This window comes from Rhipicephalus sanguineus, chromosome 4 (genome assembly GCF_013339695.2).
Source record: "Rhipicephalus sanguineus isolate Rsan-2018 chromosome 4, BIME_Rsan_1.4, whole genome shotgun sequence".
NCBI classification, from domain to species: Eukaryota; Metazoa; Arthropoda; class Arachnida; order Ixodida; family Ixodidae; genus Rhipicephalus; species Rhipicephalus sanguineus.
The window spans coordinates 168,429,038-168,450,437 of record NC_051179.1 but is presented as its reverse complement, the minus strand read 5'-3'; the positions used below and the strand labels follow the sequence as shown (position 1 = coordinate 168,450,437).

At 46.3% G+C, this 21,400-nt stretch overlaps 1 protein-coding gene across 1 annotated transcript in view; it reads left to right on the top strand.

Moving 5' to 3' along the window:
- LOC119390887 (N-arachidonyl glycine receptor) overlaps positions 1 to 16,264 on the top strand; it is a 203,566-nt gene extending 187,302 nt beyond the window's left edge. The window contains exon 4 of the mRNA XM_037658591.2: positions 15,552 to 16,264. Within this exon, the coding sequence (XP_037514519.1) occupies positions 15,552 to 15,567 (16 nt within the window). The 3' untranslated portion in view covers positions 15,568 to 16,264. The remainder of the gene's footprint in view (positions 1 to 15,551) is intronic.
- Positions 16,265 to 21,400: the final 5,136 nt, after the last annotated feature.

Here is a 21,400-nt window from a genome sequence, read left to right as displayed (position 1 = left end):
CGGGACGAACGAAAAAATCGTATCACCCCAAAATTCGTATCAGCTGTGATCGTATCACCGAGGTTTCACTGTACCCAGTTTCTGTAGCTCATACCCGTTTATGATTATGATAGTTTCTTGTTACGGGATGAGCAAGGAACGATTTGCTAAACAGCGTCGATGTTAAAACAGTCATAATCGTTGGTTTTCAGGACTCTGCATTCATCATCGCTTCGTAGAGATCTTGCACGGCCCATCCTTGCGTTGTCTATTTACAGAAAAAAATTAGTGCTGGTATCAAGAGCAGCTGAAACATAACACGCTGCATATTAATTCGCCTTCTGTACGATTCGCATTCCACGTCGAGGGATTTACCGAGCGCTCCCCCGCTCGCTTTTTTCTTTTTGCTTCCGTTTGTCATTTTTGATGTTCTTGCCGTGCGGAATCCCTCGATCCGTCCTGTATATCGCAATCGTGCCATATACGCAGCTCCTGCACTCCCCACGAACGCTTTGTATTATACTGTTACTTTCGGCAGAAAGAAGACCCCGCGCGCATCGCGAGATTGGGCTTCGCGTGGCCCGATATATTACCGCTGCTGCTCTCCTAGCATCGCGCGGAATTGCATGCATCCTTCTGCGTTCAGTAGATTCGGCGGAGCCTCCGCGAAACCGAATGATTTTCGCTGGCACACGCGTATCTATCTATACGACGTCATTGCTCACATATATACTGTTTGCCGAGAGAAGCGTACGGAGTGCGGTGTTCGTAACTGGCAGCCGTTTCAAATTGTGCAGGATCGTGCTGCCTGGTTGAGTCATCTTTTTCCAAGAATGCTTCAATGGTTGCTTTCCTGCGTTTCTTTCGTTACAGATAGCTTACATAAAATTGCCACGGTGTACGAATATAAAGGGATAAAGAAGTACCACTTCTCTTGTTTTTCACTTTTATATCAGCAGTCCTACACACTTAGAAAAGAAAAGGTCGGCATAATCACTAACTAAATACCAACCGTTTACTTGTCAGAAAATACACTAGCCTGTTAGTAAGTGAAGGTAGTAAAATGCAGGTTAGTGGAACTTGCTACCTAGTTAGTGAGTGAATAGCACTAGCTCGAATGGCTAGTCGATTACTAAGTTGTTAGTAACCGCGCTAGCAACTTACTAACCATAATAACTCTACTACATTTAGCCAATTAAAGGTTTACGCCTATTTTGTTTATATGTGCGTGTGCATTGCCATATCAAGATGATTCTATTACAAAAGTACCTAAAGGATTAAAAACACGAAGTGGTATTGTCCTCGTACATTAACTAATGGCCACTAATTACTTCATGTAATTACCATGGTAAGTACACATCACAGCAACATACATAGAGGCATGAATTCATCACGAATGAGAAGACATGCAAGCGCACACACAGAATAGCAACACTTTTACGTAGGCGAAATCTACTCTAGCAGCGGCTTGAACACTATTTATGCTCCTACTTTGGGATAGCACACCGTGTACTGGTTAGCAACCATAGAATTTGGAAGAATAATTGATGTTTTTTACACATTATCGTGTGCCCTTATATTTGCTTATATGCGTGCCATCACGTAGCACGGAACTTTAATTCCAAGGTAATCAATAAAATTAAAGTTTGTTGAAATTTTGCTAAAGACCGTCACGATTACGGCAAAGTATACTGCGCATCTACGAAAGATCTTGGCAACGTGGGTGGCTAATCGTTACTTAGTTAAAAACACCAAGTAAACTATCTGGTTAGTGAAGGCAGCACTTTACGACCTTTACTAACTGCTGGCTAGTAAACACATTTCACGAAGGTAGTAAAATACGCTCGAAACTAGTAAATGTAAGCATTTACTAACCATTTACTAACTTTTTTTCTAAGAGTGTATACAAGCGACACGTAAGGGAGCTTATAATTACATTCCTGCATTCACAGAGTAAAAAAAAAGAAAGACGTTTGCCATGCACACCAAGTTAATGCGGCTAAAACGACGAAGTTGTCTTTATCACCTTCTGCTCGACTGTCCCATGCATGTTACACGATGTTAAGGACGCGACGAGTAACTACATTGACTTTATCATGCTTTTTCACTTATCAAATGTTTGTCCTTTCAGTCCACACCGCAAAGTAATGAGAACAATTCAACGCTTCTTTTAATTGGGTCACTTACGATTGCCATTCACAATACTACAACGTGTGTAAGCCTCATTCGTGCATCAAAACTTGTTAAGCGCAGAAATCCGTAGTTTCTTAAATGTAAAATGTATGTTAAAGGTTTGTGCTGTGTATGCTTTGCATATTATTTTGTTTGTTTTGTGTGTCAGACAAAGCGAGCACTAAGCTTCTTTTATTTTATGCTATGACAGCACAATAAAACTACAAGCGGTAGGCACGTTAAAAGACGGTGGCGTACAAACATGGACACCAGAGAGAAGACAGAAAACATGAACGCCGACTAACAACGGAACAGCGGCAGAGAAGAAAGTAAGGGAGCTTACATCGACACCGTATCAATTAAGCACGCGGGGAGGGTTTACATGAGAGTTAACGGTTCACACATTTCTTCTTTATGTAAGTTAATCGATGGCTGGCTCACGCATGCGCTATACTATTACTATCGGTATGCCAGGCATCAACGATTGGACGCGTTCCTTCATTCCTGTATTTGTATAAAACTGCGCATCCATCGAATTTTGAAGGCCATTTACACTCTCGACAGTTTAAGGATAGATAGATTGGATGGTGAGCCTCCGGCTAGCGACCTCTTATGTTCCCTTAACCTCTGGTTAATGCAGCGGCCCGTCTTTTCCGCCGCTGGGCACCTTTCCAGTTGTTAGTTGGCCTTTGTGTTGTGTTGACTTGTTTCTTGTGTCCGTGTTTGTACGCCCACCGTCTTTTAACATGAACCCCTGCCCACGAGCTCAGCTTTCGTTCATTATAAGCGGTAGCCATCGCGAGAAAACGTCGGCTGATCCTACCGTCGATATGTGCATAAGAAATCCTCCAAATATGTTTTCCGAGGCATTTAAAGGAAGAGTAGGGAAAAATGGGTGACATAAGGGTGCATCACAAAATGACATTACTCTCTCGCTATAGTAGAGCACCCATGGCTGTAAGTTCCTTAGTGCTCTTTGTAGGGATCACAGACATCACCGCAAGGCAACGGACCTATACGAGCATGCACCATGCTGCGGCTGCAGTACTGTCGGGCACCCACGTAATAATATGGACGCTACGCCGATATGGTAGCGCCTGGTGCTGCATAAGCAATCAATAAATCATACTGAGCGGGATAACACTGCAGTCCACTGTAGAAAGTGCGTGTGCGTGTGGCAGATGGCCCCTCAGGACTAGGGCTAACCTGTCATCGTTGTGCCTATTCTCGCATGTGTTTTTCTACTGGTTTCCAGCTGCTCAATTTTCAAGCAGAAGCTATATACTTAGCACTAAGTGCACAAAAAGCTAGTAAATTTCGTGCACTGATTTTCCCGCTACACTCTTGATCAGATCCTGGTTAAATGCTGGCTATATTCAGGAAACCAGACGAAAAATGTCCGGTTTCCCAGCTATATCTAGCTACTTTAAAAAGGGGCCTGATTAAGAGTGTACTAAGGGGATATTATGAACCCGTCCACGAAGAAAGTCACGTTCTAAGTTGAAGTAATCAGTGACATTAAGGATGCCGCACGATCACATATGCAGCAAGTAGGGCAGCTTGCGCAGGCGTGTGCCTTATAGATTTGGCTACCGGAATGCTTTTTATAGCACGATAAAGATACATGGTGCCGAAATGCATGCGAAGTATACCGCCTTAACATGTGTCCAGCGTGTCCAAGATATCAGGAGCCATGTTCTGAGTTAAAATAAATACCTTAAATACGCAATTAAACTCACTGTATATATAGCCACTCTTTAAGGATGGTATGAGGAACACAACACGGACAAGAGAAGACGACGGAACGAAGACAAGAGTAGACCGCATTCGTTGTGTTTCTTCTTGTCTTGCTTGTGTTAGAAACTTAAGATGTATCACCAACTCGCCTGATGAAGTACTCTCCTAATCTTTATGCAAGCAACAAACTTAGTAACCATGAAATTCCTTTTGGGATTGTCCAGACGAACTTAGCTTATATTAATAAATAAATGTTATATTTGCACACGTATTCCTAATAGTGATCCTTATGCTATGGAGCAAATTCCAAAACACTGACCTCGCAGTAACAAATAATGCATTAACAGAAATCCTTTCTTAGGTACCGACCAGCTGGTACTACCTAGAGAGAAAGTGAAAGAGAAGAGGATGGCAGGGAGGTTGACCAGAAGGTAGAATCTGGTATGCTACCCTGCACTGGGGTTGGGGAATAGGGTTTGAAAGAGAGAGAGAAAATAAATAAGAAGGAAAAAAAAGACAATCGCAACCATATACACACATAAACTGCACTGAGAGTGAAGAAGCTCGGAGATGTAAATCATTTGGCGATTCTCGCGAACGCATCGACACATTTAGAACTGCAAAGCACCCCTGTCTGTAGTTTCCGCCTCTAAGCCATCACGCAGCGTCCGGCCAGCACTTTCGATTCGTTTATTCAGAGAAAAACAATTACTGTTGATGAAGTACAGATATGTTGTGGCCTCCTGAGAACATGACCATCGCCTCCAGAGACGAAAAAAAAATATCCAAGTGAGTATGTAAAAGGAGCACAAAACATTCTAGTGTGCTCGGCCTCAGCCGCATGTCTTCGTGCCACTGTGACGATACGCAGCCACCAAGGCTTGCCCACAAAAATAATAGTAGCCGTGGTGATAACCAGCCCACGCCGGATCCCACACATTCCGCAAAATGTCACGCAGTTTCGCTGACAGCCACACACACAACTAAAAGGAGAGACACTGCTCGAAGCACATATCACTTGCACATTTCGAAAAGATGTCCACGTATACAAATGAGAGCTGTTGGCAAGTCCGTAGGGAATATTACTATGGCGTGACAGAGAACAGTGCACTCTCTCGCGTCATATTGCTGATATAACTGCGATTATGAGCATGTGTTGCAGTTTTCCAATTCCTTCGTATTGTGGGGGCTCGACGCCTTCTGCCTCAGAAGGTGCATTCCTCACATTCGTGGGAAGGCCCTAGTTCTTGTAACCACTGAACTCCGGTGGTCATTTTCTTTATAACGAGCGCGTTCGTTGCGTGCTACTTGTCAATATGGAATTTACTGATCAATATGGGAGGCGCTCTGTCCCGTGTCATTCCTTATGTTTGTGTTCTCTCGCGCCTTAAAAGCATTATGAACGTTCGCCAACCCACCCAACAAAAAGTTCTCTTAAGCAATATGGAAGTGTTCAAGAAATATTCGTGCACATTTATAAGGGTGGCATACGTTACTGAATTCTTGATTCCGATCCCTTTATTGTGCGAGGCATGTTTCGTCTTTTGGGCACGTAAAATTCTAGAAGTTCCAGCCTGTTTTTCACTGTGGTTCTGCAGCTATGCGTGGCATATAACCTATCTATACAAGCACAAAACGTAATCTTTCAAATTTCGGATTGAGAACTACGGAGTAAGCTTACAAGCGCACCTCTTTTTCTCGAGGTTTCTCCTTGGCAGTGTCGTTGCGCTTTAGGCGTGGGCACGCTGGATGTTCAGAATGATCTGGCAAATGAGTTCTGCGGAATCCCGCACGGTGGAGTAAGGTTCATTAACGGGCCAATTGCCATCCACCCGTTGGCAGCACAAGGCAGCGAGAATATACACACCGATGTCTGAGAAGAAAAGCTTCCTAGTTGACGAATAATTCGTGCTGTTCGTTTGTTCGAAACGGGAGTCGACTTTCTGGGTGGTCGCTCTGCGAGCTTACCAGAAGGCTGCGAGCTTACGGGCGCCTACGAGCTGCGCTCTGAAAACACCGCAGACAAGGACGCGCGCTTCAAGACAAGGACGAGCGCGTGCAATTTTTGCGCTAGTTAGTTGTACTTATTGCTAAAATTAGCCCCGACTGACATTGTAACCAGACATTGCCGAGCTTGTTATCGGGAGAAGTCAAACAAAAAAAAATCTCATTTTAGTCTGTGACCGTCACGTAGTCAACGTGGCAACAAAAAAACTGTGAAAATTCAGATTGAGAGTACACCTACTCAGTGATTTACTGTTGCCCCGCCACGGTGGTCTAGTGGTTATGGCACTCTACAGCTGACCCGAAGGTCGCGGGATCGAATCCCGGCTGCGGCGGCTGCATTTTCGGTGGAGGCGAAAATGTTTGAGGCCCGTGAACTTAGATTTAGGTGCACGTTAAAGAACCCCAGGAGGTCGAAATTTCCGGAGCCCTCCACTACGGCGTCTCTCATAATCATATGGTGGTTTTGGGACGTTAAACCCCAGATATTATTATTATAGTGATTTACTGTTGCTCGCTAGGATTGCTAGGTTGCCTGCGGAAAAGAAGAAAGGCACTATTTCTTTATGTAGTTAATAAAAAAATCAATAAAAATGATTTTAGCATCAACACATATATGCCCAAACTCAGAAAAATGATAAATGGCAGCGCACACCGGGTTAAGACAGATACACAAAACACAAAAAAAGGACGACGCAAGCGCGTGGACGTCAGCGCTTGTGTCGTCCTTTTTTTTGTGTGTGTTTTGTGTATCTGTCATAACCCGGTGTGCGCTGCCATTTATCGTGAATACGACCAACCAACAACCCACAAGTACGTTTCAGAAAAATGGACAAAACAAATATTTTTTTCACAAAAAGCGTACTTCTATCCTTCTTCATTTACTGGCAGATAACCCCATACTGTTTTTCAAGCCGTCCTATACATATAGGACACTGGGCATTAGGTGTGCTATGTGCAGGTGTGGTAAGCCTTGAAACATTTCACATGCACACCGACATTGCACTTCTTCCTCTCCACAACGTCTTTCACGCAAAGCACGCGATTGCCCGGAGAAAGCGGTCGGCACGTGGCAGCATGAAAAGCAAGCAATGTCTTGGCTTGCACACGTTGAGAATGAGGCCTGCCTGATGTGCTTTAGGTGGCGCTAGTCACCAGCTAAAGAAATGGCATCAAAGAAGCGTCCTATATGTAGGACACTGGGCATATATGGGTTAAGATAAACTAGAGAGCTAATGCAAATTTAGTGAGTTATCGCGCTGCAAGTATGGATAGAGAGAGAAATAAAGCTTTTACTGAAAGCAGAATGTTCAGCCAGCGTATACATAAAAAAGAGAGAATAAGATGCGGGTCTTTTAATAGTTGTATTAGGCGATGAATCGACAGCCTTCACAGTTAATGTAACATATGAAAAACAATCAAAGAAGAAAGGAACACTTAGGGGCACAACACACGCTTTATTGACTGAAGGTTCGTGAGAAAACCAAGAGATTCGGTGCGTGCACAAGAAGTTCAGTGCTTTTCGTCGTTTCGATGGGCAGGGCCAGGGGCCTAGCATTCGTGACAACTGCAGCACTGTGGAGTGCGTAGAGCACATCTTGCTTACTGCCCAGCATGTAAACACGAGCGACAGCGATATCAAGATAACCTAGAAAAGCTCGACCAAGGCCCCTTGACTATAACACGAATGAAAGTATAATTGGCATGGTGGCAACGTAAAGCTTCCAGTTAATTGTAAGTGATGGACATATCCGTGTTTCTATCATTCGGCGGTCAGTTTAGAGCCATGAAAAATACGCTAAGCGCATAAATACGTTGAACTGATGATCTGCGAAACGGAACCCCAGCGCCTTAGTTCGTGTTCAGTAATTTAGCGAAATTTAATCACGGCTTCGTTGATCAGATAGCCCTGAAGTGCGGCGCTCGCCTTTTGATTGTCTAGAAATACATCTCCGCGGCTATTTTTAGCGCCAAGTCTTTTCAGGCTAAATGAACCGTACGGTTAAGGTGTAGGGCGTACGAAATGTTTGATAGCTTGTTTACTTTTCACAATACAATTTTTCTAACTTTTTTGTTGTTTTTTACAAAAATGTCATCCGGCGCTACTTCTGCCGATGTAATACACTCGATAGCAAGACTGCTTACTGACTCTGCGGTTACTGGCGTAAGTGACATAAACAACGTTTTCGCGCCGGTGCATATATTGCGATAGAAAATAGTATTCATTCTAGAATGCGTGCTACTGTAGATAACCATTGCACAGCATTACGCATAACTATAGGGAATCGAAGCTCAAGTTTGGGCGCGACGCTCGCGCGGCTGAGCTATACGTGACTGGGGGCAAACGTTGCCCGTAAAGTGCGGTTTGCCGCCGGATTTGCGAGCGGCGGCGGCAAGGACACGTGCGCGGATGCGCTCCTCATTCGGCCCAGAGCACTGCTAGTTAGCAATAGTTATATTGCGACACACCACAGATGCTATCCGGGAGCTCTGCCGTGTGCACGGAAGCGGGGCGGCAGTGTTGTGGCCGTGGATGCCCCCACTTGCGATAAAAGCAGTGGCGCCGCTCGACGTTGCTTTGGAAGCCTATAGCAGAGAGTTCAATCTGGGACTGCACTTGTTTGCTATTTACGAAATACCGGGTCAGGGTTATCATGGGCGACAGTAAAAATGCGAGTATTATTATCTTCTAAGATTTAGCATAACGACATGAGAAATATTCTACTTCACGCGTTCGTATTTTCCGAATCGACATCGAAGAAATGTCAGTGCATGTGACGATTGCAACACCGCCGAAGCGTATATGCAAATAGTCATTGTGGATATGTTTACTTGCAAAAATAATGTATATTATCTATCACTAATATCTTATCTTTAAACGACGTGCCATCTATGAACAATGTGTCGTTTCCGTATGAAGTATCGTCTCTTTCACCTCTGGTGAATTTCTGCGGCGCAAGATGGTGCCGCCAACTTGGCTATTCATGTTTATCCGTCCCTGTAAATTGGTATTCCGTGAGCGGACTACTTGCGCAAACTCCCTAGTCCGGTTTGGTGTTTGCCAACGGTTTCGACCGGTCGACCGGTCGAAACCGTTGGCAAACAAAATTAAGATAACCGCTTAGTTGCGTCTCTTCTCTTCCCAAGTACGTTTGGCCCATTGGAAAAGCGTCATCAGTTTATATAGATATATACGTGAGTGAACATTCATGAACTGCGTGTCGGAGCCTTAGTTGATGCATCCCGCAAAAAAGTGGGTCGTCTACGTCTCAAAGACATGACGATATGTTGGGAAATGTTTCGCGCGCTATGCTGCAAGCGCTTGCCTCACCTCGCAGAATATAAAACTATGAGAATGTCACGCGTACCATCACGCCCGTTCTGACACCCAGATGCACTCTCTGCTGGCTCTGTTCCCTACACAACTAAACAGTGAGACAAAAACTCATGCTGCCTGATTAAATTGAGTGTCAGATGTGTATGACGTTTGAGCATAACATTTCGATTTCTATGCACCTTTCCACAAAATGTCTGGTTAGAAGTGCTGGTGTGAATCGTGCTCAAATGTTTTACTCAGAAATTTTTGTAATCACAGTTATATCGTTTTTTCTCTAATACTTGACTCACACACGCACCCGTCTTCTTTTGCCAATTTGGGTGTGCATGTCCTATAGCTTGGATACTGCGCAAAAGCAGTGTTTGTAACCACAGTGGTTGGAATGTTCTTTTGCACTCACTCTCAGGAAGGTGTTCAAATTACGAGGCGAGGAGAATTGAACACTTAATGTCCGCAATGCAGCGGAGAGGCTTCAAAATTTTCCGAGGTTTGCTAGACGATAGGCTTCGGACGCGTTGTAGAGGCGAATCCACAATTTCATTTCGCAGGGGAGGTGGAATTGAGGGGGGGGGGCATTTTTGACCCCCTTAACGTATGTTTGGGCCTGTGTTTGTATTTTTTGAGTATGTATACACGTACAAACAGTGAAGAATTGCGGAGGGAGGGTAGTTGGAACCCGCGATCTCGCTACGCCAATGACACGCATTGGGTTGTTGCTTGTGTAAACGGACAGCTTTGATTTTTATAGCGAGGCTTTGTATGGCTAGGGCATGTCCGTCGTCCACGGCCAAAAACGTTTGTGCCACAGAAACAAGGCACACCCCACTACTCACCACTGGTCTTCTAAAAATGAAGAAGGGAACACACGAGCGGCAAAAGAAAAAAATTTTTCCAGATTGTGCACGAAATGACAGGCACATGCGCCAAGCTACGGACAAGACGACGTATGTCGCGGAAAAAAAAAAAAAAAAACACTCGCTATGCTGCTGAAACTGAAAGCTTTAAAGGGACACTAAAGGCAAATATTAAGTCGACGTTGATTGTTGAAATAGCGGTCCAGAAACCTCGTAGTGCTACTTTTATGCCAAGGAAATGCTTATTTGAAATAAAATCACGTTTTAGTGGTCCGCATCGCGTTAGCGCACTTCAAATCACCCGCCTGATATCCGACTTTCATACGTCACTGCTGCCGTGCCCAACGTTGCCCGCCTTTACTGCGCGGCCGCCGACACTAGTAGCAGCAGCGCGAATGTAGCGGGACCCACAGCAGCAACAACGGCCATCGAAGCCATCGAAGCTTGCCGCAATCGCCGCAATGGATGTGGACGGAGAACGATGACAACGAGACATTGGCTCGCGACGCTGGGCTCCCATTCAGCGACTTGAGCCCCGGTGAACGCGGTATGCTGCTGAGGGCTCGTACTGCAGGCGTCGTTGCATGCGGCATTTTGTCGAACTTTCTGTCATAGCGACTTTCACGAGCGCGCAAAACACACGCGGCAGTACGCGATCCCGAAACTACCACTGAGACGCGACCGCGTGAGCGAAGCAGGGCGCCGGGCGAAGCGCAGTTCGGCGAAAACGGAACCTTTGAACCACGCGCGCCGCTCCCCATGGCAACGCCACAGAGGTTATTTTTTCCATGAATCAAACGGAAACGAACAAACAGCATTTTATTACGTCTTTTGATGCACGGAAGGTTCTTTTTTACTGCTGCTGGTTTGATTACTAGTGATTTATTGCAGACAGACTCTCATACGTCATCGGGATCACTTCGAAAATGTCCCACTCGTGGCGCTCATCGTGTGATACATTTAGCTTAATTTCTCGGTAAGTAGGGCACTGGTGTTGATAATATTGCCGTTTTAGAAGTTGTCATACATTGAGCTTTCACTCTGACATAAATTATTATTTGCCTTTAGTGTCCCTTTAAAGAAGCATACGCAAAAGTGAAAAGGGACTTGCTGGACAGAGTTTTCAGATTTAGTTGCATGTTAAGTGATCCGCTACGATCTTTGTTACCTTTGTTTCGGGAGGTAAACAGCTTCACTAGTCATCGACCTTCACAAATTGGAATGGCTTCTCAGTCTTTTTATTTGGTTTATAGGAAATGGTGCATTTACTAGCACTGGCTAAGCCTCTTTTCTGACTAACGCACCGAAAGGCACAGAAAAGCGCTGGAGAGAGCCAGTAAGAACTCCTCGACCTGATATTGGACAACGTGAGTGCTGCCACTGCAGTGCTTGAGCTCGGATGTTCTGGTACTTTAGGCAGTATGCTAGCACACCGCGATGCACTGCACTAGATGCAGGAGTGCGGAAGCTGTCAGTCTTGCTCGTGCCTGAGCCACTGTGCTTATATTATGACACATAGATCACACGGACTGTATTCTGGTTAGTTCTTCCCAGTTGGGTCTATGCAATATAATTTCGAACGCGCTTGTTAATTTTTTTTTATTCGAGAGAGGTGTACGGGGAGGCACTTTATTTAGCCGTCAGACGCATTCATCGTCCATCACGTACGAGGTAGGTGCGCAAGAGCGCGTTCATTTCGTGAATAGCTTTTACTTCGGTCGCCGTCATAAGCTGCGTGCTCTGCGCCTCTGACAAACACGCTCTCTCGACTTCATTTCCGTCAGCTGTATTACTTTTTTGCACCTGTCTGCTCCCACCTCTTCTCCAAGGACATCGCGCGTGTGAAAGTCACTCAGCACGTGGTCTCCTTCCGGCCTCCAGTCGCGTCCCTGCGAGGAGCCAAGTTTTCTTCGGGCTAAAGAGGCCCTCTTCTTTGGAGCAAAAATCACTTTTTTTTCGCAAACGGCAATCTACGTACCGCCTCCAGGGAACACCCCGCTCGTTACGACGTCTTCTCCGCAACGCCCCCGTGTTTTCCAGCGGAAGCAGAGTGCGCGCGTACGATTCATCGCGCGCATGGCTCCAATCTAGGGGCTTCCTTCCTGCTCCGTCATTCAGGCGCCATTGCAATACTCCGTGGCAGTTTGTCGAAATTTTGCTTTTTCGCTCCTAGCACCGAAAGAGCAAATACGGCGATGCCAAAGGCAAGCCGCCGCTAGCCCTGAATACACGCAAGGTCAGGCGAAGGGCCCATACAGCTATTCATAGCAAACGTAAAGGCCAAGTGCAGAGCAACGACGATCACAGTTAGGGCGAACACGCGGGCACGTGGCGACGGTCGATGTAGTGTCGGCGTATCCAACGTGGCCGGGAATGGAAGCACGTGTTGTGCTTGCACAGTGATAACCAGAGGCATGGCTTTGCATCATGTGCTACTTTATTCAGCTTCGTTATGCAAGTTTCGAATTGAATATAATTAATCTGGACTAGTGAATCACTGTCAGTTGTCTAAATCATGTAAAATGGTTGTTTGTTCAACATGAGCATTAATGAAGATTATATAGACTAATGTCAATTTACTGTGCCGTTGCAAAAAAAAGCAAATTTTGCCTTTTCATTTGAACCTCCAGCTGTACACGAATGAAATCGAATCCCTTTCTATCCAAAGGTTGGGGTTCGCAGGAATCGATTAGCTTCTTTTGCCTTAGGGTGAGGTATCCACAGCGCGTGTGCACGCAACAGCCAAGAAGTAAGGGTTTGGGAGTCTGCGATTCTGGCTTTCTGCTGCCAAGTAAAACAAGGGTCGTTTTGAGTGGCTCAAGTTCGTCTTTCGACGGGTACATAGGAATTGCTGAGGCTTTAACCTGTTGCCACCCCTTCATCAGGGAATGAAGAGCCACGCAGGAGACTGCATTGCAATTATACATTATAGATGTTTCCGCGAAAGCTCCGCTACTCCATGTATCGCAAGGTCATTCATCGCGTCGCAATAACCTTGAGCCACTGGAGCTTCAGCGCAACGCAAGGCGCGTCCAGCGAGCCTTGGCAAAAGAAGAGCCGCATGCCTCGAGCTTAGTAAGTGGTCGTTTGTTTGAGGAAATATATGCAAAAAGGGGAAAGGAAGAGGAAAATCAATGGCCGCACTCAATCTTAATCAATGACAATCAATGGCCAAAAAATGTCAATCAATGGTTTAGCTCGGGTGGCTTACAGATGAACGGGGCCAAACGTAGATGAGGGAGGAGAAAGGCAAAAGGGAGAGAGAGGATGGGAGGGGGGACTATTTACATATGTGCGCAGGTGGGTGTAATAGCTCTTTTCATATGTGCACAGATGGACGTCACGTCTCATAGTTCTCTTGTCAAAGTGGCCTCCCCGAAGGGGTTTGTCACCTGGCCCCACACGCCGGCTCTGTTACGTCATTGAGAATAGCGGGTAGCCTATGCTGGACTGCTCGAGGAAGTCGCACATGGTTCTATTACCATACTCCCGCGCGCATGAGGTGCCTCGAGGTGCTGATTATGAGCGTATGAGCGTCTCGGCGCTGTCGGCCGGCAGCTCAGCAGCGCGGTAGCAGGTCCTGCCGCGGTGCTTCAAGAACACAGCATTGCAGAAGGGTCTCCACTTCAGGGCAGTGTTGGCACGTGTCCGTAGAGGCGAGTCCGAGGCGTTGCCTGCGCGCTTGCGTCCACGTGCACCCGACACGCAACCGCAGTAGTTCAGCCCTTTGTCGGTGGGACATACAGCGCGCAGTTATCATGGGCAGCTGCCTCTCCCCGCTCGCGATACGTGGATCAGGGTGCTGATGTTGTAGGACGCCGTCCGATACTAAGAAACACGTCTTCGCTGCTAAGGGGTACGTCGACAAGAGGTAGTTGGCGTACACATGCCGCTAGCTCGTCGGCGATTTGATTGCAGTGCACAACGCAGTGGTTCGGGACCCACTATAATCGGACTGTGACACTCCTCCTGACGAGAGCGACGAGCCTGCTGCGTATATCGCAAACTAACGGTCTCCTACGGTCTCTTATTGAGGCTGGACCCCAACAAAGGGGATTCATGCCGATTGGTTTACAAGAGACATTATGCCGTGATATGGGGCAGAGATACCAGTAACACTGGCTCGCTTGTCCATTCCCCAACTGCGACACATATGCCACAGTACAACGTCAGAACCATGCATGGCGTTATTTCTATCAATTCACATCCACAAGAATAGTGCTGCACTCTAACTTGTGAATTCACAACATTCACAGTGGCCACATATACATTTAGATTGCACAGCTGTTGTAGAAGAAATGGAAGTCGAACTTGATCAATCCCAACTGATAGGCATGAGTCATCTCCACCGGGAAAGGAAAGCAAACGATAACGAAAACAGCGACAACGGAGAGTCTTGTGCCGTCGTACATTGGATCAGAGCCAAAGTAATCGCTGTGGTCCGCAGTCTTTTCTTTTTAGATGGGATAGGCTTTTGCATTTGCTAAGGATGCAGCGTAGCAAATGCAAGTGTAGCAAACCAAATATCAAAACAAACATTCGAATGTATTGTACGTTTGTCTTGATATTAAACACGAAAGGTGCGTCCGTCACATCTTCGCTACCTTGTTATTTTTGGTAGATATTTCAAGTTTCATTGCTGATACCCTTTACTCTGTTTTGTTTGAGTATAACCTAACGAAAGAATAAATTTATTTGACGATATGCTATGACGACCAAGTAAGAAGACGTAGCTGTCGCCGAGGAACAGCTCGTAGAAGGTGTATTTTTCTTGAATAAAAAAAAAACGGCCAGAGAAATAACTCATCTAGCCGAGTGTACCACGCAGCTACAATAAAAACTCATGCGGTTTTCTTAGAAACGAGGTTGAGATTTGAATGCAACTCCTACTTCTTTGAGTTCGAACCCGGGACCAACGTCTTTCCAAGGCTGTCTGCGGTCTGTTAGTTTTCTGGTTACGTTAGGGCGACCGCCCGGGCACAGCGCCTGTTCCAGTTTCCATCGCCGGGTACCGAATTTCCGTGCAACTTCGAAATTCTCTGTGAGATAGCTCTGTGGCTTTTATTTTTACGTTCGTCCTACTTCATGAGGTTCACAATTATTTGCTTTTCCTGTAAGTAGCCATGCTAAATAAATGAGCACTAGGTGCACTCTATGTTGTGTTGTGATGACCAAACTAAAGAAATTCACCACGTGACACCGAATGCCACATGAAGAAAGAAACTGTTTCGTTCCATGTTTGCAGCATTCTTGCATCTGTCTCTGGAAAGGATGGGCTATATCTCAGACAAACTTTTTTTCGTCTTTGTGGTTGCAGTTCTAGTCACGCCTTGCATAATCTATAGGCACAGCATGGTTGTATAAATCGGTGTTTGCCGCCACAATTTGCTGCAGTGCTGTAAATACTTTTGCTGCGTATGTTCTTGAGTTGCCTAATAGCTCATTATTTTTATTTCTTCTATTCGCAGGGCATTCACTGTGTGAGCAAAGAGGGGAAGCATTGATGTACGGAGCCGAGCACTGTGGGCGATGGTGCATCTCATCTACCTCGCCCTTAAGCTGCTGGAGAACAGTTGGAGGCCGGACGACTGTCTCAGGGAACTAGCAGCCACGACTTCACCAGCTAAGCCACGGCACCGTTGGAGAGCCGTCGGAGTTGCGTTTGCTTCCGCATGCCGCAGAAGCGAGAGCTCACGGCAACTTGCCACTCACGCGCAACAAACGGCACCTATGCGGCGACGTCGGAGTGTTCCAAAAGAAATTGTTCAAGGGTGTGCACCTCCCTGTGAACAGAAGTGCCCAGGAACATCACTTTTACGAAGCAGCAGAAAGAAACGCTTATTCTTAGCCGTAGACGAAAAATCAACTCGAATATCTAACTGGGAAACTGTGCATGAAGATTGACAATGTGTTGGTGTCGTGAGTGTGGGACGTTTTTGGTCTAAACTATTGCGATGAGACAGATGAGGCAGTGGGTAGATTGAGAGGGGAAAGCGTTCTGCCTTTTCTCAATGGGAAGTGTGCAGGTTCTAAAAGAATGCGTTTCGGGTGCTTTAGCGCATGCTATAGTGAACACCGGCGCATTTAGCACTCATACACCAGTGTCCGTATTCCAAGCTGTTTCCCCTATATACGTAAGGGGACATGTGGCAACCTGGTCACGAAGCGTTTACCGAGAAAGGGCAAGCAAAGCATCAGTACATACAAATTGCTTCCGCGTTCTCCAATTAAAAGGAAAAAAAGCAAAAAAAAAAGAAACCGTGTGTCCCTCTAACTACCATATCCAACAAATTAATTAAACAAGGTGCTGCGCAATAGGAACATGGACAAGAAGAGAACGAGGATGGGCGCAGACTCGCGATTAGATTTTATTCCGAAGAAAATGAATGGTTTATACCAGACATGCAGCAAATTCATCTACGCGCATGCGAGAAACCTGCTTTCATTGTGATATAATCTTACTGGTGTATCACTGACGCAAACATCTTTCTTTTCGGTGATGAAAAAGGCCTCGGCAAGCTCACGTGCCAACTGGTCATGACTGCGTCTTAGAGTTTTCGTTCTTGCCAGTACAGGCTGGCACGGCTTGCCACAGGCAGCCAACGGACAAGCGCTGCAGTGAAGGGGCAGGTTAAACCGTTGTCTGGTCTTTATCGAAAGCCCTTAGTCGTTCATGTATACACCGAAACGTTTGGCCGATGTAAACTTCCCCACATGTCAGAGGGATCTCGTGTACCACCCGCGTCGAACAATCGACGAACTGAGCGGCGAGGCGCTTAGTGCAATCTTGCAGACACCTACTTGCAGATGCGGTGCGGGGGCACAGTAAAGCCAATTTGCGCAATATCCCAGAACCCCATGTGGAGTGAACGGTATTCTGTGTAAGACCATGAAGCTCGTGTACGTAATTTGCAGTCATTTGACATGGAAGTTATGCGGTGCATAGGTTTCACCTTAAGGAGCGTGAAATAGATTTTTGCGAATGAGAAGACTCAAGAGTTGCGTGCAAGAAGGCAGCCCAGTCAGCAGAAGCAGAAAAAAAAGCGCTATCAGACATATTGTTCCGAACGATGCTCAGCGTTGTCTCTTTAACGCTGCTGACAAGAAGCGATGTTAGGATATCGCTCTTTTTAGTCGAGTTGCATCGCATTAAATCGATATAACTACGACTAAACGAATAATAATTCTACCAAAGCCAGCTGTAGGTTGCATCACTCTAGTGTCACAATTTCAGCGGTTCCTTTTCGTCTTCGGGGTTAAGATCACGTGAATTCAGAAACACCTTAATCGACATGTTGGCATGCGGCGCGACATTGCAGACAGTGTTAGAACACTCGTGTCTAGGAACAGCCGCCTTGCAATGTTTCCTTCCAGGAAGGAGCTATACGTTTAGGTCAATCAATTAGGAGATATTTTGCTTGTATAAATAATCGCAACCTTGGATAAAGGAGAAAGTGCTTCCGTTACGACCACTTACCCTTCGCGTCATCTACATTTGACGAGTCACTATGTCTAACCGCGTTGTGTGTAATTAATTATTACCACTAATTTAAGCGTTGTCATTGATGATATGAAGAAGAGCTGCCACTGTGAAGACGACGCTTGTCGCAAGTTGCACAAAGGTTTGGTCGGGGAATTTTGATTCAAAGAAAAAGAACAAAAATAACAGTAAGGAAGCAGGAGTTGCACTCGTGTTTCTACTTTATAAAAATCAGTGTACGAGATGCATCGTTTGTAAAGCGCAAATTCTTTTGTTTCTTCACTGGAACTCGATTCGTATTCTAATGACAAAAACGTGTACAATCAAAATATATGTATCACGCTACATTCTAATAAGAGCAGTGTGGGTCTTATACTGGAGTTCTGAACGTATGAGTCTCAGCTTACCCTTTCAGTGAATATGTGGTTCCGTAACTGGGTGTTATTCATTTCAAAATAGCGGCATGCCATTACATTCAGCACTCTGTACAGTACTCGAACAATATTTGAGGGCTGGCTCAAGGAAGATGCCGTCACGGAATGAATGCCAAGCCGCGTTGTGTCGTTTGCGCTTTCAATTACAAGTTTGCTGATACAGGAGGCGAGATGCAACTGCGGAGTACAAGAAAAGGAAACAAATGATATATTTTTGTGAGCTCAGAGACTAAATGCACCGCTGTTGCCAAAGGATTCTCTGTTGAACATGTACTGTGTAGCTGTCGCGTAGCAATGAGTGTAGATAATCCGCGATCGGTCTGTGATATCGGATTAACGCCTCAATAGGACAGAACACGTCACATATCCAGAAGCATCCTATATTCTAGATCAGTTAAAGGTTGGCACTAAAATGGAGGTGTGCGCATGTCGCGTTGCTTTGCACGGCTATAAGGTTCTAATATTATTACACTGATGCTGAAATGATAATTTACATTCAGTAATCGTTTAAGGAGCGCAGCTTTTTGTTCTGTGTATCAGACATTCTTTCATTGGATGATGTAGCTATACCCAATTTGCACGCTCTGATATATTTGGCACCGTCATACCGTTACAAAAGCTTGGCAGGACTTTTGGCGCCAGAAATAACCAAATAAGAACTGGTGAACAATGGCTTTGTGCAACCGTGGCGTGGCAGTATTTCTGCATTGCATTTTTCTTGCATTAACGCCTAAAGCTTACGGCACCTTTTATGGCTTGAAGGGGCCACATATAGAAATCGGTGTCTGTGATACTGGAATCTCTGCCAGGTTATTTTTTTCAATTCTGGTATGTGAAACCACTGCAGGGCTTTGGGCATCTGGTTTGTTCTTCATGAAACTTTCCAGCCATGATTGTTGACCATGTTGGAGCGAATGCTATTGTTGTTGTACATAGATATTTTGCTGTACGATGGACGAGCCCTCGCACGATAGTGTTGTCGTGCCAAACAAGAAAAAAAAAAACAAGTTCTATTAGAGTTGTTGTCGTTGTTGTTGCTGTTGTCGTTGTTGTGATCAGCATAACATGTTCTTGTTGTGCGTTGGCTAACTCTACTTAGCGTAACGAATGGTCTATTCTGTGTGTAACTTCTCTGTCTGTATAGCTGTTTCGTATTGTCTATCCTATGACGTTTAATTTTCTTGGTCAAAAAACGAAGCACATTTGCTTTGATTTGCAGCGAAAGATGTAGTAGCTCACTCTTTTGCACCAATGATGCCACTGAAACGATTCGAATTCACTGTGTCTGTCTAGCCAAGTAGCCTGTCATAAAGAAAATGATGCAGGTCGAGATACGAGTAGCTTTCGGAGAAAACGTTCCCCAGAAAAGCAACTACGAAATGTACTTATATATAAAGTTGCTGTCATAAACGCAGTCACGAAAACCCCTGCGAGCGTCATTAGCGTATTTCAATAGAGCCAAACAACAAAGCGTTCTGAGAGACGCCAGCCAAAACAGCCGCACCTTGGTTAAGTTCTGCACGCATTACAGACACTGATCCCTGCAATGCGTTTTTAGATGTGAAGCATCTTATAGCGGAGTTCAATCCGGTGGTGGTGGTGGTGCGCGGTGTGACCACCCTAACTCGCATGCGCACACCCTCTCCACTTCCCCCTCACCTCCCCCTCCCCTTTCCCCTCCCCCTCTCCACTACCCCTCTGCCTCTCCCCTCCCCCTAATCTCTCCCTCCCCCTCTCCACTTCCCCTTTCTCCCTCACCACTTCCCCTCTAAAACGCGGGCTCTACACGCCGAAACACTGCTTCGCATCGCCTCATGGTCCCCTTTAGCAGGAGATGGTGCGATTCTTTATGTATATTTGTGCGAATCGCGCCTTCGTCTCTAACATGTCACTGGTGTTAAAGCGCGCCTTCGTTAAACAACATTTGCCTACCACAGTATCGCCCATTTTCGCCAGCGGCGTAGACAAACATCACTTGATTTTTTAGATGCGAAATCTTATGGCGGAGTTCAATCCGGTGGTGGTGTGCGGCGTGACCACCTTTATGGAGCATGCGCATACCCTCTCCACACACCTCCTCTCCACTCCCCCTCACCATTCATCCTGTCTATTACCCTCTCCCCTTTACATCTCCCCTCACCCTCTCCTCCCGCCCTCTCCACTTCCCTTCTCCCATTTCCCCCTTTCCACTTCCCCTCTCACCCTTCCCTCTCCCATACCCCTTTCCACTTCCCCTTTCCCATCCCCCCTCCACTCTTCCTCTGAAACGCGGGCTAGACATGCCGAAATTCTCTCCTGCGCAACGCCGCGATAAGCACCAGCGCATGCGCGTCCCCTCCCCATCTCTCTCCTCTCCTACGCTGCCCCCCTCTCGCACGCCTGTCGACCGCGTTCCCCGCTCGCCCTGTGAGAATTACCGGCCAGGCTAGAGGGAAGACAAGACGCGCGCAGCGTTCGTCTTCGCGTTCCACGACGCGAGGTCAGTAGCATGCCCAACGAACGCCAACGGAACGCGATCGTGCAATGCTGCGGCTTCGCATCGCCTCATGGTCCCCTTTAGCGGGAAATGGTGTAATTTTTTATTTACGCTCACGTGTTCATTTCATCGCGTCTTCTTAATAGCTAACAATGAATCTGAGCTCCCGGTGGTGCAATGCTTTTGCTGGTGTTTTGTCGGCGTTTCAGAGAGCGAGTTCCGCGCACTGCCTGTCGCTGCCAACTTACCGAACTTCAATGGTTCATTAGCTGGCATTCTTGAAACACGCCGGGTGTTCCGCCACTTTCTGTTTTATTGCGATAGCAATTATATGGACAGTCTCGGCTGGATTTTGCCGTCGCCGTCGCCGTCGCCGCCGTCATGCACCGTATATGTATAAGTATGTATATATATATAAAGGCCCCAAAGAAAAATCACTCAGAAAAAATGGTTCCGAAGCGCGGAATCGAACCAGGGACCTGTTCCTCCGCAGCGAGCGGCGCTATCCACTACGCCACGAAACGCAGATCCTCCACGTAGCTAACGGCGAGCGTTATATAAACACCATTTAGCGCAGGACGGACTCGGAGACAGCAGGCGATAATAAGCGTTTCTTCATTACCAGCGAGGTGGCGCTAGGAGCCCGACGGGCGCATTTAAAAGTCGTCGGCGAGCTCGCTCGCTTCTTCTTATATTTGCGCATGGGAGAAGCTTGCCGTTCCGCTGTCTGCTCGCGCGGTTTTCTCGTGGCGAGGGGTAGAGGAATGTTTCACGCTTTCACCGTGATGTCCGCGCTCATGTTACGGCGCGTACGAATGTCACTCGAGCTCAGGGACGCCGCCAAACGAACAAACAGAAGATGAGCGCGAACTATCAAGTGTCACAGCTCGACACTTGAAGCACGCTAGTTTCCTTCGCTGCTTCGGC